Source organism: Opisthocomus hoazin, chromosome Z, assembly GCF_030867145.1.
Source record: "Opisthocomus hoazin isolate bOpiHoa1 chromosome Z, bOpiHoa1.hap1, whole genome shotgun sequence".
Classification (NCBI taxonomy): domain Eukaryota; kingdom Metazoa; phylum Chordata; class Aves; order Opisthocomiformes; family Opisthocomidae; genus Opisthocomus; species Opisthocomus hoazin.
This window is the reverse complement of record NC_134454.1, coordinates 55,528,933-55,544,563: the sequence shown is the minus strand read 5'-3', so window position 1 is coordinate 55,544,563 and position 15,631 is coordinate 55,528,933. Positions and strand designations below refer to the sequence as shown.

At 39.6% G+C, this 15,631-nt stretch overlaps 1 protein-coding gene across 1 annotated transcript in view; it reads right to left on the bottom strand.

The window, feature by feature from the left end:
- Window positions 1-5,217: 5,217 nt before the first annotated feature.
- The window catches only part of PCSK5 (proprotein convertase subtilisin/kexin type 5), a 260,034-nt gene continuing 249,620 nt past the window's right edge, over window positions 5,218-15,631 (bottom strand). Inside the window, exons 31-37 of the mRNA XM_075447030.1 lie at window positions 14,980-15,216; window positions 14,302-14,532; window positions 12,525-12,702; window positions 11,119-11,336; window positions 8,971-9,086; window positions 7,216-7,402; window positions 5,218-6,628 (exon numbers count right to left, since the gene is read on the bottom strand). Coding sequence (XP_075303145.1) covers window positions 6,207-6,628; window positions 7,216-7,402; window positions 8,971-9,086; window positions 11,119-11,336; window positions 12,525-12,702; window positions 14,302-14,532; window positions 14,980-15,216 — 1,589 coding nt within the window. The 3' untranslated portion in view covers window positions 5,218-6,206. The remainder of the gene's footprint in view (window positions 6,629-7,215; window positions 7,403-8,970; window positions 9,087-11,118; window positions 11,337-12,524; window positions 12,703-14,301; window positions 14,533-14,979; window positions 15,217-15,631) is intronic.

The window sequence follows — 15,631 nt, the reverse complement described above, 5'->3', positions numbered from 1 at the left end:
GTTATTCCGCCTTAAACCTCTAGCAATTCTTGAAAATAAATTACTTAGTTTCTAATCTGTGAGTATCACCACTTTGTTGGATAATATTAAAGGGTTTTGCCAGTATTGCGGTTCAATAAGTTTTGTGTCTAAGGAGACTTCTGACAATGACTTAGTTCCTAGGGTGCTTTGCTTTGCTGTGTGTAGCACAGTTAGGCATCTCAGCCCTGTGCAAAGCTTTGTATGGGTGATTGCCTAAAAGCTTTGACAGAAAAAAGCGTTCAAAGGTTGTTTAAATTGGCTAAAGTTAAAGTATGTCTGAAAACCAGTCTCACTCTGGGGATTTTTGTGCCTTATTTCGGACATAGTAGTCAGTATTCTATAACCTGAAAATAGATTTGTCTATGCCCTTTCTTTAAAAATTTAAAGCTGCTTGGTTCTTTTAGAAGTCAGGTGGAAAGAAATGCATCTTGTTCTTCTGTTCTGGTTCAGTCCTTTAAATATTTATCTGGGTCAGGGCAAAGGTCCATCTGCTGCAGCTGAAAATGAATCAAACCTGTGTCTGTAAACACATTAATCTGGCTCAGGACTCCAGGCTCATACTTTCACACTGTTTATACATAGACATTTATGTAAACTCTGTGTGGCATCCCTAAAGTTGTGTCAGGAAAGAATGTAATACAATGTGGTGTTGTGGGTATGTCATGAGGATTGCTTTTTGTGTTAGATGCAGTGGGCTCTTCAGTGTACTTGTCAGGTATTTGTCAAGGATCATGCTGTTGTTCTAACAGCACAGTGTCCACGCTGGGGGCATGGATTTAGAAGTTAAATCCTCAAGCACCCGTGTTCTTCAGGTTTCTGAACACTCAAGGGCTGTAGTTTCTAAGGATTTAGATATTCTACTAGTTTTCATTCCAAATGGGATTAAAAAAAATCAGTTTGCCTTCAAATTTATTTTGTAATGAATATGGTCAATATAGGGCTGTCCTTTTGTACCTTAATATTCTTATATTTGTCTGAAGGGAGAAGACAGACATAAGAGAAATTATAAAGAGAAAGCCCTACTTGCTAGTGTGATAGTTAGAGAACTTTCATTATCTATTGCTCCAGGGGAGTATTTGGATAATTTATGGCCTATTTAGGTTTTTAAGGGGACTAGAAAGTCATAAATATTGCTGACAATAACAGTTAATACATAATTAATTACATAAGTTAAGGTACTGACTTTATATAATGGTCATCTTCTGAAATGACTGAGAATTTATTTTTGCTTTCTTTTTTGTGGCTCAGAGTAGCAAAGGGCTTAGTATCTTTTTAAGTTTGTTCTGAGATTATGATTAGCTTGTTTTTCCATAGTGCTAAGATTTGTCAGTGAAATAAGGTAGAACTCAGTGCAAGGAATACAGTAAGATGTATATTTGGCTTTTTTTTAAATTTTACCAATGATGAGATACAAAACCAGGTTTTTGCATCAGGGAAATGAAGATGATGCTAAGTGACAAGAAGGAGGAGAAAGCATGCAGAAAAATAATTGGATGAGGATTTTAGACATGACATGCAGTGACAAAGGATGGAGGAACACAAGAAAAAAAAATGGAGCAAGAAGAGCAAGAACTATTTAGAGCAATGGTGGTTAGTTAAGTGTAGCACCTGAACTCTTCCTGAAAAAGAAAATCTCATCTACATAATAAAAAGACAATATAAATGAGGAAGTATGAAAGAATACTTATTTCCCTTTTTACTATTCAGTTAAGTGTGTTATATAAACCCTCAAAGTCATGCAAAGAGATAATTAGTGCATCTATTTTGTTTGTTAATTTCTGAGAGGACATCTCCCTCCAGCATAAACCTAAATCTGAAAAGGGATGATGGAGGAAAAACGTCGTAATTACTGACTACTTTGTAACATGTCTTTTCCAAGGGAAAAATTGTCTTTTGTCATGTTAACAATTAATAACATCGCAGGAGATATGGCAAAATCAGATGTGTTAGGCAACTACCTAGATATTTCTGACCAGTCGGAAACAAACAATAAAGTAGGAACATATGGTACCTACCTTGAAAGGAGAACAGAAGTTACATGTGCATATGTCTCCTATTAGTTTTGCATCTTAACACCTATATATATAACTATTTCATTATATGTCTGTGTACAGTCAGAATTTACTTATTATTGTCACATGTATGTACTAATTGGGGAAAAAAAAAGTGGAAAAACTTCTTAAAGTCTTTCTGCTCAAAAGTGCTTCTGAACCCTTAGTCAGCGTATCTGTCTTCCTCATTGGGATCCTTATCTGGTTACTCCTGAAAGTCCAGGCTTGAAACTACACGTACACGTAAGAGGTTCAGAGATGAAAAATTTATGTTCTGGTCTACTCTGAAAGATGTTCTGCCCCCGTCACGCCCCCAGCCCAACAGGGATTCAAATGAACATAGGTAACCTAGGTAAAACAGTAACTTACTATGGGTAATCAGAATTTTTCAGTAGGTAACTTTTAAAGTGGGAAATCTGATTGATAAAAAACCATTTTTTAATTTAAAAATATGTCTTTCTCTTGAAACATGTTATTGTTCATGAGAAAATCAAATGCCTCAAAATGTCCATTTGAAAGGCTTCTGTGGTAACCTATGCAATTAAGTTTATCGTATTTTCATTCTTATCCTTGGTTTGAAATTTCACTCTTGAGTACTCGGCCCGAAGTTCTGCAGTTGTTACACAAGACCCGGAGAAAAATATGTGGTATACTGTGAGAATGGAGCCTGATCAGGGAATAGCCTGTTGAGGATGGAGTTTTGGCCTCAAGAAACTTGAAATGTAGCTCCTACAAATCTACCTTCCTCCACCTCCTTTCTAGCCAAACTTCAGGGTAGAGTCACAGGAGAGAAATCTTTTCCGTATTTACATAAACTCTGTGGAAAGAGGGGGTAAAGAGCACTGGTAACCCTTCCCTTTGAAAGCAAATTATTGGGTTACATGAGAGGTAAGAGAGTAGTGAAACTATGTAGGAGTTGTGATTTTTATGAGAACTTTTCAAAAGAGCTTTCCTGCTGAAATGGTAATGAGAGAGAGTTCCCTAGGAGAAGGATAGAGATAATACAAGTGATATGTGAAGGCTGAAGGACTTTGGAAACTGTTGGTGAATGAGAGTAGCAAAGAAAGATATGCAGGGCCAAGGAAGGGCCCTGAGATTGAGAAGCAAGAGAAATTTGCCAAAGATAACAAGAATGTGAGGCTGATTAAAAGAAGATTAGGGAACAGCTGAATAGAAGAGGTCTTGCAGCAGCTTTGTTTTTGAAAGATACTTGTTTGGGACATCTTTGTCACTAAAGAAAGTGAAAGGAGAAAGTGGGTGGAGAGAGAAGGCAGGAGAAAGGAGAACTGGCTTTGTGGCAACTAAGGGCTTGTGAAGTTCTAATAACTGTGGATTTGAATTTCTCTACTTTTTTTTGCAGGACAGAGTGTGAAGGCTTTAGATGCTACAAGTCTGTAAAATAATCCAGAAAAGCAGTATTTCCTTTGTGTGCTGTGTTATCTGTGCATTTATTGCTGCCTTCCTTGGTTGTACTCCATTTTCCATATTTCTTCAGAAGTGTGAGTTGACTCAGGAATGATTTCCTCTTATGCCAGTTAACTGTTAAACATTATTTTTCTTGGTCTCCCTGTGGACTCTTAGCAGAGAGTTTTAATTGTGAATGCTGTAGAAGTTTGGGTCTCCTTGGCCACTGGTTTGAAACTTCCACTTTAAGAAAAATAAAAACTTTCAACATGATTCTCTTCCTTGTATCATATCCTTCCAACTAAATTCATCAGTTATTTACTGCTCTCCTAAGAAGACTGGCAATTATCTGCCGTTTTGTAGGACACGCGCCTTGTCACCTGACCCATGCAGCATAAAATCATGCATGCTGCTGCCTGCGTGCTGCCACCTCTTCGGAAAAGGCTTATCATGTGAGCAGCCATTTGAATCTGTCCCCAAAAACACAGTTTATTTGGGTGGAGGGAATTTACCAGTACTGCTTCTCTCCTAACAGCTTTAGATCTACAAGGAAGTCTCCTGCTTTTGACATCCAGGATCCTGGACTGCATTTGGTAAGCTCTGAAAGCCAGAAGGAAAGTGTCAGGCTGAAGAGCAGGAAGGATCAGAAGTGAAAGAACATGCAGCTGGTGACTCTCAAAAAGTGTGATTGAAATGGTGTATCCAAACCACAACAAAGAACCTCTGAAAAATACCTGGCATTTGAGAAAAATTTGGAGGGTGGTTTTTTTTTTCATGCATACTTAAAAATGCAGATGAGTACAAATTTAGGCAAAATTCTTTCAAGGAACAGTTTTTCCAAAATGAATGCTTATTTGCATTTTTTTTAGTGTCCTTTTACCATTCAGGTTAACTCTAAATGCAAGAAACTGTTTTTATAAAATGATGATGAAGTTAGTCTGAGAGCCCATGAACAAAATGCTCATTACATCTGTCACAGCGCTTTCAGACTGCTCAGGCATAGCTAGGATTAATCCTTTGAAATGTGAGGGGAGATTTCAGATCAAAGCAAATTCTTACAATTGTGTTATAAGCCATTAATAACAACAATAAATCATATTGTTAATCCAAACATGTTCAGGGAAGACGCATAACATAGTCTCTTTCAGTATGACCTTTCAGACTGATTTTTCACTACTCTTTCCCTCTTCATTTTTTCAGAAGTCTCTTTCAGTATGACCTTTCAGACTGATTTTTCACTACTCTTTCCCTCTTCATTTTTTCAGAACTTTGCCAGAGCAGAACTTGAATTAAAGTGACAGATAACATGCATCTGTCTGAAGTACCTTGCTATTGTATAACTTTTAATTAAATATAAGTCCTTGTTTTGGCTTTTGTGAAGTCACATGAGATTTAGTTCCTCTTTCTTACTGAAAGTGCAATGATTAAAAGGTTGAAATTCGAAGTGGAAGCAATAAACCTCTCCATAAAACTTCTTTAAGCTTACAGATGGAACTATCCTGAGGTCTTTAGGAATACTTAATACATAAAATTCCACTGAGGCGTTGAGCCATAAAAATGAAGTATTTTTACACACTCCTTTTGTCAACACTAAATCGGATTAACTGATTTATAGTTCTAGAGCAGCTTTTTACTGGAAATCGAAAGGAACTCTGAGAGCGAATGAAACTTGACAAATAACAGCATTTTCAAGACAGTTTTGTGCAAAGAATTTATTCTTTCACAACAAAGGGCCATAAAGAGCATCCTTTTCTTTAGTATACTAAATTATGTTTCTGTAATAATAATAAAAAAATCACATTGCCATGTTCCTATAAGTTACATTACCAAATAAGTACTAATTATCCCCTTTGCCATTATCTGACGTTCCTGAGCCGTTTACAACAGAAATGGAAAAGCTGCTTGAATAGGTTTTCTGTGTTTAAATCACTGAGAAGATAGTTATAAAGACAAAAGGAGTACTTTTTTTCTGGGCCTGCATGTAGGTTCTATTGCCTTTTGCAGAAAACCCAGAAGTTTGTGTGTACAATGAAAGATTATGTGACAAACACCACAGTAAAGATTAATCAGAGGTTGATGTATAAAACATTTCAGTTATGCTTCATACAAGCTGTGAAGAAAATACAGTTACCTGGAGTAGAGTCACAATCAAATCATCATGTCATAGATGCACAATTTCACTGGGAAGTTTGCTATAAGGTTATAAGGAGGAATATAGATGCACCAAATGATACCAATGAAGAAAATCTGGGTAAAGTCAGCAAACTTGCCTATTCTACTATGAATTGCTGAGTAACTGCAATCACAAAGTAGTAAACGACTGGCACCCTATCCTAGTGGCATTCATCAGCTAGAGAAGTACACCCATCCGTTTTATATCTGCACATTTCTAGTAGTGATTGGCAAGGTTCTCAATAAGTGTGTGTGCATGGTTTGAAGTGGAGCTTGTATTAATTATAATGCACACAAATACATATTGGGAAAGGATTTACTCTCCACACAAATGCACAGAAAAATAATCTCTTCACCAGCCTACATCTGGAGTGCTACTTAAAAGCCTAGCAAGGATTTGTGTAAGGCGTTAGGAAAAAATGTTTTTAGAAACCATTCTGTTCTCACAATAACTGTTAGCTAAAATTTTGAACTCAGCGTGCTAAGAAGTAACTAAACATACTTAACTGAATTGCTGTAATTTAACAGGACAAAGCAACAGAGCAGGAAATTCATAAATTAGTAAAGTAGTAACTTTCTACTAAATGAGTAACTTTCATCATCGTATTCCAGCTCATCTTCCTCGTCATCCTCCAGAAGTCTGTATTTAAATTTGTGATAGACTGTGCCATCTTGGCCCATATACACAATGTCATCTTCTTCATCATCATCTTCATTATCTCGATCTCTATACTCAATCACTTGATCTTGCTGGTAACTAGGAGTCTCGTGGTAGTTGCTCACGTAGGAAGGAAAGGTTTTGGAGTGATTTGTCAGCTTCTCATACCGATGTTTATTCACAGCCTGGGTTTTGGCTCGTGATTTTCTCCAGATGAATACAATGGCTCCAATGACAAAGAGAAGCAAAATGCAGGTAATAACAAAGAAAGTAGTTTTGCTTTTGCTCTCGGGTGGTAGAGTGGTCCGTAATACACAGTCATCTACAACAGCAGTTAAAAAAAGTTTGAATGAGCTTGTGCGCATGTCTGTGGCAGGGGAGTCTTCGTCTTAAAACACCCGGTAAAACATTTAGGCCTGCTTACATTTTTAAATGTATTTGACCTAATACCTTACTATTCCAGTACCACAATGTTTTTGTAGCTGTGATTGTATAAGGATGTAAGCAAGGTTGCTGGGATAGCTACGCTTCTTTATTAGATTACCAATAACCGGAAACAAGCAGAAAAGCTAACAGGCACACAAACGCGTTTTGACATGACAAGCTTAAAATGCAATGATTCAGATGGCTATCCATTGAGAAAAGCACTTCCCAGTCACCTGTTTTATGAAACACCTGGCCATTTAACACAAAAGCTGTGAGTGAAAGAAGGTGCTGTCTCCTGCATCAGCATGACTGCTGTGATTTATGTAAAGCCTTTCCTGTTCTGGCGATGGAGAAGGAGAGACACACTGTGTGCCTGAAGGTCAGCAGCACATTTTTGCACTATTCCCCTTTTAATTTTTAAATGACAACCTAGTCAGTTGTAAAGCCCTTCAGCACCATTACTGCTCTTCAGCATGGTCCTACCTTGTGTTTCACTGCAGTCGCAGCACTCTGGCGTGCCTGCCAGGTCAGAGTCACTGCAGCAGGGCAGGCAGCGGCTTTCCTCCAGGTAGAGCTGCATGCCAGCCGGGCAGACTGTGCAGTTGAGAGGCCCAGGTCCCTTGCACTCAGTGCACGAGCTGTCACATCTCTCACACTTGGGTTCGTCCTCCTTCACACACAGAACAGAAGCAACACACCTTTCATTTTGGATTCTTTGGACCTGGCCTGGCAGTTCTGACCTGCCTTTCACTGGGTGGTCATCTCTGTGCACCGTGGGTGTCAATGGCAAAATACAATAGGGAGTAGGAAAACTAAAGTGTGGTTCATATTTCCTGGGTTGTCAGAGACCTTTCTTGTAGGGAGATGGGGAAGAGTGTCGTAGGAGCTTAGGGATCTCACCAAGCTACAGAGTGAGATAAAATTCATTCAGACTATAAACTGTTTGGCCAGAAAGTGTGGGGTATTTTAGGTAGTCCCATGTTAGCAGATCTATGGTTCTCTGTCAGTAATGATGGTAAAGTGGCCCTCAAGAAGTGTACTCAAGAGTATCATTAAAAGTAACTGACATGGGAGAAGAAACATGAAATGTTCTGGGAAAAAAAGAAAGGCAGCTGAGAGAATGAATTTCCTTTCTAACCTGGGAAGGAGCAGAATTAAGCAATAAAGCTGACTGGACATTTTCTACCAAACCAGGTTTTTATTAGATAGTGTTATTTCTGGTTACAGAAACATCTTAGATTCAAATACGCTTCTCAAATTCCAGAGAGGCTCCCGGGAGTCTCTGTGTACAAAGACTACCAGATATCATCGTTGTCACATCTACCTTTCAGCATGCTCTGAGCTCAGGTATTTCAGGGCTTTTAGTGTTCAGAGTTCCTGGCCTGTTGGGAAAAAAATTTCTATTTTTCTACCATGGGACCAGGACTCCATGACTGCTGTGAGGATCTGGAAACTCCAATAAACATTCATCAGACTTGCTGTCAGACCTGCAAGGCTGCTTGTCCTGAATTGAGGAACCTGGGCAAGATGGGAGGGTCATATCGGGAGGTCCAGTTTCTCAGCGTCACAGCTTTTGCAAAGAACTGTGGACCTCTCTGGTCCCCGGCTCTTTGGCTGTTTGGTCAGGCTTGCAGTTATGGAGCGGCACTGCTAAGGGAATATTCCAGGGTGTGTAGCATCTCAGGCCAGCTGGCTTGCCCTGCTGCTGTATTCTTGAACAAACATCTTTGGAAGGCAGTTGGTGTGGAAATATGGAAGCTTGAGTGCCCAGACTTGTGGCACAGACCCAGACCTAATTGTGGTCCTACTCCACTAAATACACAGCTCTGTTAAATTCAGCCTGTCCCTTCACTAGAGGTTTCTGCCAGCAGAGCTGTCAATCAGAAATGCAATGCCATTTATTACAGACAAAGCAGCAGAAATCCATGAGGAAATGTCAGCTATACTGGAAGAAAAGAACCACTGTATTACTAATGTAGCTGATTTTGTTCACATGGCTTTGGTATCATTGTTGCCAAAGTTGTGACTTTATATTTATTGGTAGAGGATTGTTCTATAGTAGACAACTCCAGAAAGAGAAGCAGTGCTTCCCCAACCAAGAGAAGAAAAAAACTAAGCATATTTAAAGGTAGGCAGCCTTGAAAACTGAGAGAAGAGCATTCTGTGTTGTGTGTATTGTGTTCAGAAGTTAAAAGTTCATTATACAAATCACAGGAGAAAATGCCTACAAATAGGTACCTCTTGTCCTTCTGTCTCCTGGACTTTGTATTCGCCTACAAAACAGTCTGAGTTGCACATTCCACCCAATAAACTGTAGCTCCATACACAAGATGTGCAGCTGAATGTTCCCTTCCCTAGAAAGGGAAATAAAACAACAATATTACAACACGACTAATTGTCATTTAACTTCCTTTAAGAATTGTATTGACCACTGCCACCAAAGAAAAGGATATTTGCCAGCAGCAAGAATCAGCAGTGAGGAGTTCAGCATGAGGAGGTTGCTATTAGAAAGAGCTTGGGCCTAGTCTTGAGGATTTATGTATCCACAACATCTGTTTCTTAATGTGTTTTGATATTCGTGAAAAGCTGATTTGGGAATCAGTTGTACAGGGAAGCGCCGACACAGTCAGCAAAATCAATTAGGGAAGTAAAATTGTGGGGAACCTTGGCCAAATGCTTTCCTTCACAAAATCAATAGTTATTAGGCCTGCTTGCTAACCATTTTCAAGCCACAAAGAATTAAGTTATGTTTATGTTGGTATAGGAAAATTTATTCTTTAGTTGCATATGAAAAAATTCTTCACTAGGTACAAACAGAGCATCATATGTACTTTGTGTGTTGGAGACTCTTTCCGAAGACAGATGCTGCATGCAGTATTTCTGTGAAATGTTGAAGGGTTTGCCCTACATGTTACGATGCACCTGTGCATTTCCCTTCAACTAGGCATTTTCTGCCACTGTCTGAAAGGAAGGAAATGCAAATGCAAGTAGCTCATGTTAGCAGTAGTTAAACAGCTGAAGTTAGCAACCTTCTATAACCCAGTGAATTTACTACGTGATGTTTCTGAGCAGGGCAGGGTTTGCCTTCCTGCTCATGAGAAAACAGAGACACCACAACACTTCTTTTCTCGTACATCAGCAAAGCAGATGCATTTCAGAACACCTACAGATTTGCTGTTTAGAAGGACTATCATGTATTTATCTTAGTGTCTCTGTAATTATGGTAGAAAATCTGTCCTGTAGTATTTATCCCAAATAAAATAAAAATCAAAGGAAGTAGTCTGTAAATTAAAATGGCTATCTTTTTATTTCAAATCCAAGCCAAAATATTTCTGTTACTTGTTACAATGTTGTTATACAATTACATTTTAATAGTTCTTGAAGGTGCAGCTAGCAATCTGTGCCATCCAGTATATCTGCTATGGAAAGCAAATTTTGTATGTTACAATATGGTGTGGTCTAAGCTTCAGAGTGGTGCCTGTTAACTATGATCTGACGACATTCAAATAGAAAAGGACACAAAGTGGGTCCAAGGGGGTTAATGCTGCTTGCTTCAGAATTGGATGAATTAGGAAAAAGAAGAAACTGAATATACAAGTGTGTTACAGAACAAAACAAATGGTCTCTCAAAGTTAACTTTGAAAAATACTTAATGATATTAAAAGAGGCAGAAATCACTGCTTTTTTTTTTTTTTTTGCTTTTCACCCTAAAATTATGCTTTACAGCTGTTTCAACTCTTCCATTTGCAGACTGTAAAGATATGTGGTTGGATTTATGTTCTTTGGCTTTTACAGAGTAACACATAGCAGGACAGATGAAAGAATGAGGTATTATTCAGTCATTATTCAATGTTTGTGCGAGAAACAAGGTCCAGCTCTGTAACTAGCAGAGCCGTTTTTTTTGAAGTTGATAAGCATCTTTGTGAGAGGCCTGGCTGATGGAAAATTCACTACCATTGTCCATTTGTTTCCCTTCACTGACCTGGCACCGGGACTCACTCCCAGCCCTCCCGGTGAGCAGCTACCTGCACGCTTGCACTCTGTGGATGGAGGCAGCCCTGCAGGGAGCTTGACAGGAATTCGTATCTTTGCTTTGATCTCGATCAATCAATACTCTAGAGGTAAAGTGGCAGCATGGGGCAGCCAGCACAGTAAGTCACCCAGGGCAAGGAAGAGCCTGGCAGCCCCAGGGGAGGTCTGCACCACGCACAGCGGCTACTTAGGTCATGGACATGTTGGTAGCGCTGTACGTGGTATGTCTCTTTGTGAAGTGTTTCCAAACCTTGGAGCACAGAGTTAATAAAAGGAGAGATGGCAGGTGTTTTGATAATCCTTGGCGGGTGTTTTGACGACTTTTTCTGGTCAAAGCAGAACATATGCTTTTACCTTCACAAGTTCGACAGGAAGGGTGGCATCTTTCACAGACGTTGTTGTCCTTGCTTTCATAGTAATACTCAGGACAAGAGCTAACACATTCGTTCGTGGAGCGCAATAGATAGAAATATGTATCACAGAAGAGGCAGTCCATGGGCTGAGGCCCCATACACTCCTTACAGCCCTTGTGGCATCTCTGACATGATCCAGTGGAGTTTTGTGCAAAATAACTGAAACAGATCAGACAGTCATGGCTTCGCACAAAGCCCAGCAGTGATAGGAGAGCAAAACACCCTTCATCCTTAGCTTTTACTGTGATTACATCAATTTATAAAAGTGATATTGATGTGATCACAGTAAACATTTGCAGTCTCAGTGAGAATAAAATAAATTTGCTTTAATTCCCTTTGGCCATTGGAATTCAGCTATAAAGGAAGACCTTGTAAATTGAGGGTGTATAAAGCAAGGCTTTCTAAAATCTAGGGTGAATTCAGACACAAAGTATATAAATAGGCAGAGGTCAGAAAACCTCAACTGTTTTGGCTTTGTAAGAGATATCCTGGAGATGCTGGGTAAGCACTGAGTTCCTCACTGCTCCTGATGACCTGCTGCCAGATGGAAATTGAGAAATTTCGTATTTGCTTTCAGTGCACAAATAGGCTTAGCCAAAAGATACCAGCAGAGGAACAGTTTTCACTAAAGTTGTGCTGTCTTGGAAAAAGAAGAATTGCTGCACTGTGGTTTTGTTGAGATATGGTTATTGTAAACTTCCAGTTTAATGGGATAATAAGTCACTTTAACAGCCAGCATGATCGTACTCTACTGCAAAATGAAATGGACGTGAACCACAAATTGTAGGTCCACTTCCCAAATTTGAATTTTTGAGACATATTCACAAAAGTACACTGAATTCACATCTTGAAATCAAATGGAGTTGTATTAATGAAGTTGCTGTCTAGAATTATGAGTCCTCAGTTGAAAGATGTTTTAATGGTTGGTTTTATTATGATCCATTATAAGCATTCACTCAATGCAAAACAAAAGTATCTTAATCTGAACTTCAGGTTAAGCGAAGGCGGCAAGAGTGCTTGAAGGAAGCTACACTGCTTGCTGTGCTGAAGCTGACTAACAGATAATATCTGCTTCACACTATTCTGTATAAACACAACCTAAGAGCATCCTTGGAGTGTAAGAATGGCCACACCACATCAAACTGGTCCCAATTTGGGCATCTACTTTAGAGTTTTCCATTGTGAGGGGAGGTTTCCCGCCACCTCTGTACCGGAATAACAGAAGAATTTTTGACCTGAAAGTAGAATTCAATTCTATTTCACTCTGAAGTAGAATAGAGCAAAGTGACCTAGTTTCTCGAAGGTCTCTCTGTGATCTAGCCCTTAGCTAAAGAACTTGGACCTTACCCTGCTGGACATTGGTTTACGCATCCTTTTCCTTGTCTGTACCAGCCCGGTTTGCAGGAAAGGCACTGTGAGCTGTGTTTTCCTGTGCAAGTGAAGCAGGCGCTGTGGCATGGGGAACATTGTCCCTCATCGCTGTCCACGTAATACCCCTCTGGGCATGTTTCAACACAGGTTGTATCTGCACAGACAACAATGCATGATAACATATCATATTCTGTATTTGCTGCTGTAAAACATCTCATTCAGCTGTGCTAGAGCAAACTCTCTGAGGAGATGATGTTAGAGCGCATACCAGAACAAGAAAATAAAATGTTGAAATATAGTAATTATTTTTTTGTTTCTTCGAAGTCTTCTCAGTTCATTAGTCCTCATTGCTGCATTTTATGTACATTACCAGGCTCTTCAGAACAGATAATTTTTTATGTTTGGGAAATATAAATGCACGATACATAATAATGAACAGCAGCTGTGATTTCTTTCAGAATATACAAAAGAAGAAGTAGTAATTAGGAAACTTTCTATCTGCATTGCCATTTTCCTTAGGTTTCACTCCAAGCATCAACCTTATTGCATTTAGTCTATATGATGAATTTGATGGTAAATTTGAGATTTTATGACATTTCTCCATTGGTATTTACACTTGTCTGTGGCTGCTGCTTTATGTTATGGGAATAAATGCCTGTAACACTGCCAAATGTACCAGGTATGTACCACTTTTTCACTGAGGTTTTAGAGGGTCATAAGAATAGGAATCTTGAATGAGAAGTTAGGACTGATGCAACTTACAGCAAGCGCATCAAGATAAGAGAGAAGTGATTACTCATTAGTAGCTTGTACTCATTATCTAGCTTGTCTTTATAGTTTTGCTGCTAGGGTTGCAACCGGGCAAAGGAAAATACTTCCCCGTATTTCTATTTTTCTTGCAATTCTTCCTCCACTCCAGGATGTTTATTTTCATACTTCCACCAACTTTTCCAGTTATAATGGTGCAAAGCAGCTGAATGTGCTGATAAAAAAGACAGGTTTGATGCAAGACCTCAGAAACTTAAGAATGCAAAATCTGCATCAGAAGTAGACTCAAAAAGCTCAGGTTCAGTTTTAATTCAAACTCTTTAGAATTTTCCTGCATGAAAGATCATTTTGATAATTTTTTCTCCCAATGATTTACTAAAATTTTTGTTTGCTTTTTAAAGAATATGCAAAGAAATGAAGTTTAAGTTCTGGGATTGTATAGTTTTTCCCAATTTGTTTCTGAGACAATACAGTCTTTTGCTCCAAAGTCAGAAAAGTAATTTTGCACCTCAGCCATCCACTAGATACTGAACAACTTTTTAACAGCTCTGCTTGAGTATTTCTTTGCTTATTGGATCTCTGCGGGGATTAAACAAGCCAACGTGAAAATGTGAACTCTTTGTGCACACATTAAAAAAAGTATATATAAGGATAACCCTCCTGTGTTTTTAAGTTCCTTGTAGGAAACAACAGGAACAGTACATACCAAGTAAACGAAACAGACAAGCTTTGTTTAGCCATGGAGTTTGTTGTGACTTAGGTGTACTGCTTTGGCCTCAGTGAGTGGCAAGCCCAGTCTCACAAAGAGTTTGCAGGCAGCCCCACAGAAGTAATTGTCTCTGCACAAGTTATCCAGTTGTCAGGTCAACTTTGCAATACTTAGATTGGCTGAAACAGTCATAGATGTTGCACACATGTGACAAAACTTGCCTATTTCATGCTTTCAGTGTAGAATAAAATCTAGAGGAGGGAGCAAGACACTTACTGAGAAGATGGCGGTTCTTTGCACAGCTAAGACACTGGTGTTCAGTGGGTCCTGAGCAGTGGAAACATTTCTTATGACAAGGTTTGCAGGTTTGAGTTTTCTCAAGGTAATACTCAGTGCGAGAGCAGTATCCAGATGCCACACAGTGCCCGTCATGGTTCAGCATCAGGCCGTTTCTGCAAGTAAGGCAGGCAGTGGAAGAAGAACAAGTCTGGCATGTCCTGTTACATGCTGAAATGGACAAACAGTAGGAATGTCACCATTTCTGTAGCATTTCAGATTATTATTTCAACTTTAATTTTGCAAGGAGCAGCTGTCATCTTGGGATGAGAGGCTAAGGGAAACAGAGCGGCAGCTCTGCTTCTGCATATTCAAACATTCTACTATGTTCAATCTTATGCAGGCAGTTCCTTCGGTTTTGTTTTGCACTGGCACTGCCTTTTAACAGAGTGGTTGCCCATAATATTAAACATATCTAGGTTTGCTACCTCCCTCTCAGCTTTCTCCAGTTTTTGCTGTTCTGAGCTATGCCTTGTTATTTTTCTGCATTAGCTATCTGCTCCGTTTACAGGACACTGATAGCGACATTAGCTGGCACATGCAGACCCTTTTGGGATAGTCTTTAACCAGACCCATTTGTATCTCAGCACTGTTCTGGGGGAAACAACAGCTGCCAACCTTGGCAGTCTCCAGTGGCTTCTTCATAGTAAGTCCCTTCAGGGCACTCTTCAAAGCACATGCCACTGTAGAGGACAAAGGATTCGATGGTGCAAGCAGTGCAGTCGTCCAAGTCCGGCCCGTCACAATCCTTGCAGGCTGCATGGCAGGGAAAGCAGTGCTTGTCTTCAGCATAGAAGTAAGAAGGGCAGTCCTGCACACACTGCCCTTCATGCAGGAAGAACTCGTCCATGCACTCTGCAGAGGACAGCAAACAACAGGTAAGCAAACAGGCAGCGAATTCTGACCTCTGTAAGTGAGTGAGCAAAGAATTCCTAGGAAACCATAAATCCTGCAGTGCCTGTCATAACAGGAGATAAGAGGACAGCTTGGGAAGGCAGTGCTTTCTTTTTCGACTCTTTCCCCTCTGAACTGCCCATAATGGCCCAACCATCACACAGCGTCTTCTGTGTTATGTCAAGAGACTGAGAAGCCAAGTCACCTGTTCAACTTTGCTGATATTAACCAAACCATGCTGCCACTGAATGTAAGTGGACTTCTGCTAAGATATGTCTGCATTATGAATCTTCTGCAGATTCAGGGATGTCCACATCTGAAGTTTTGTTTGGTTTATTATTGAAAAATGAGTCTGGCTGCAGTATCTGGACCTGAA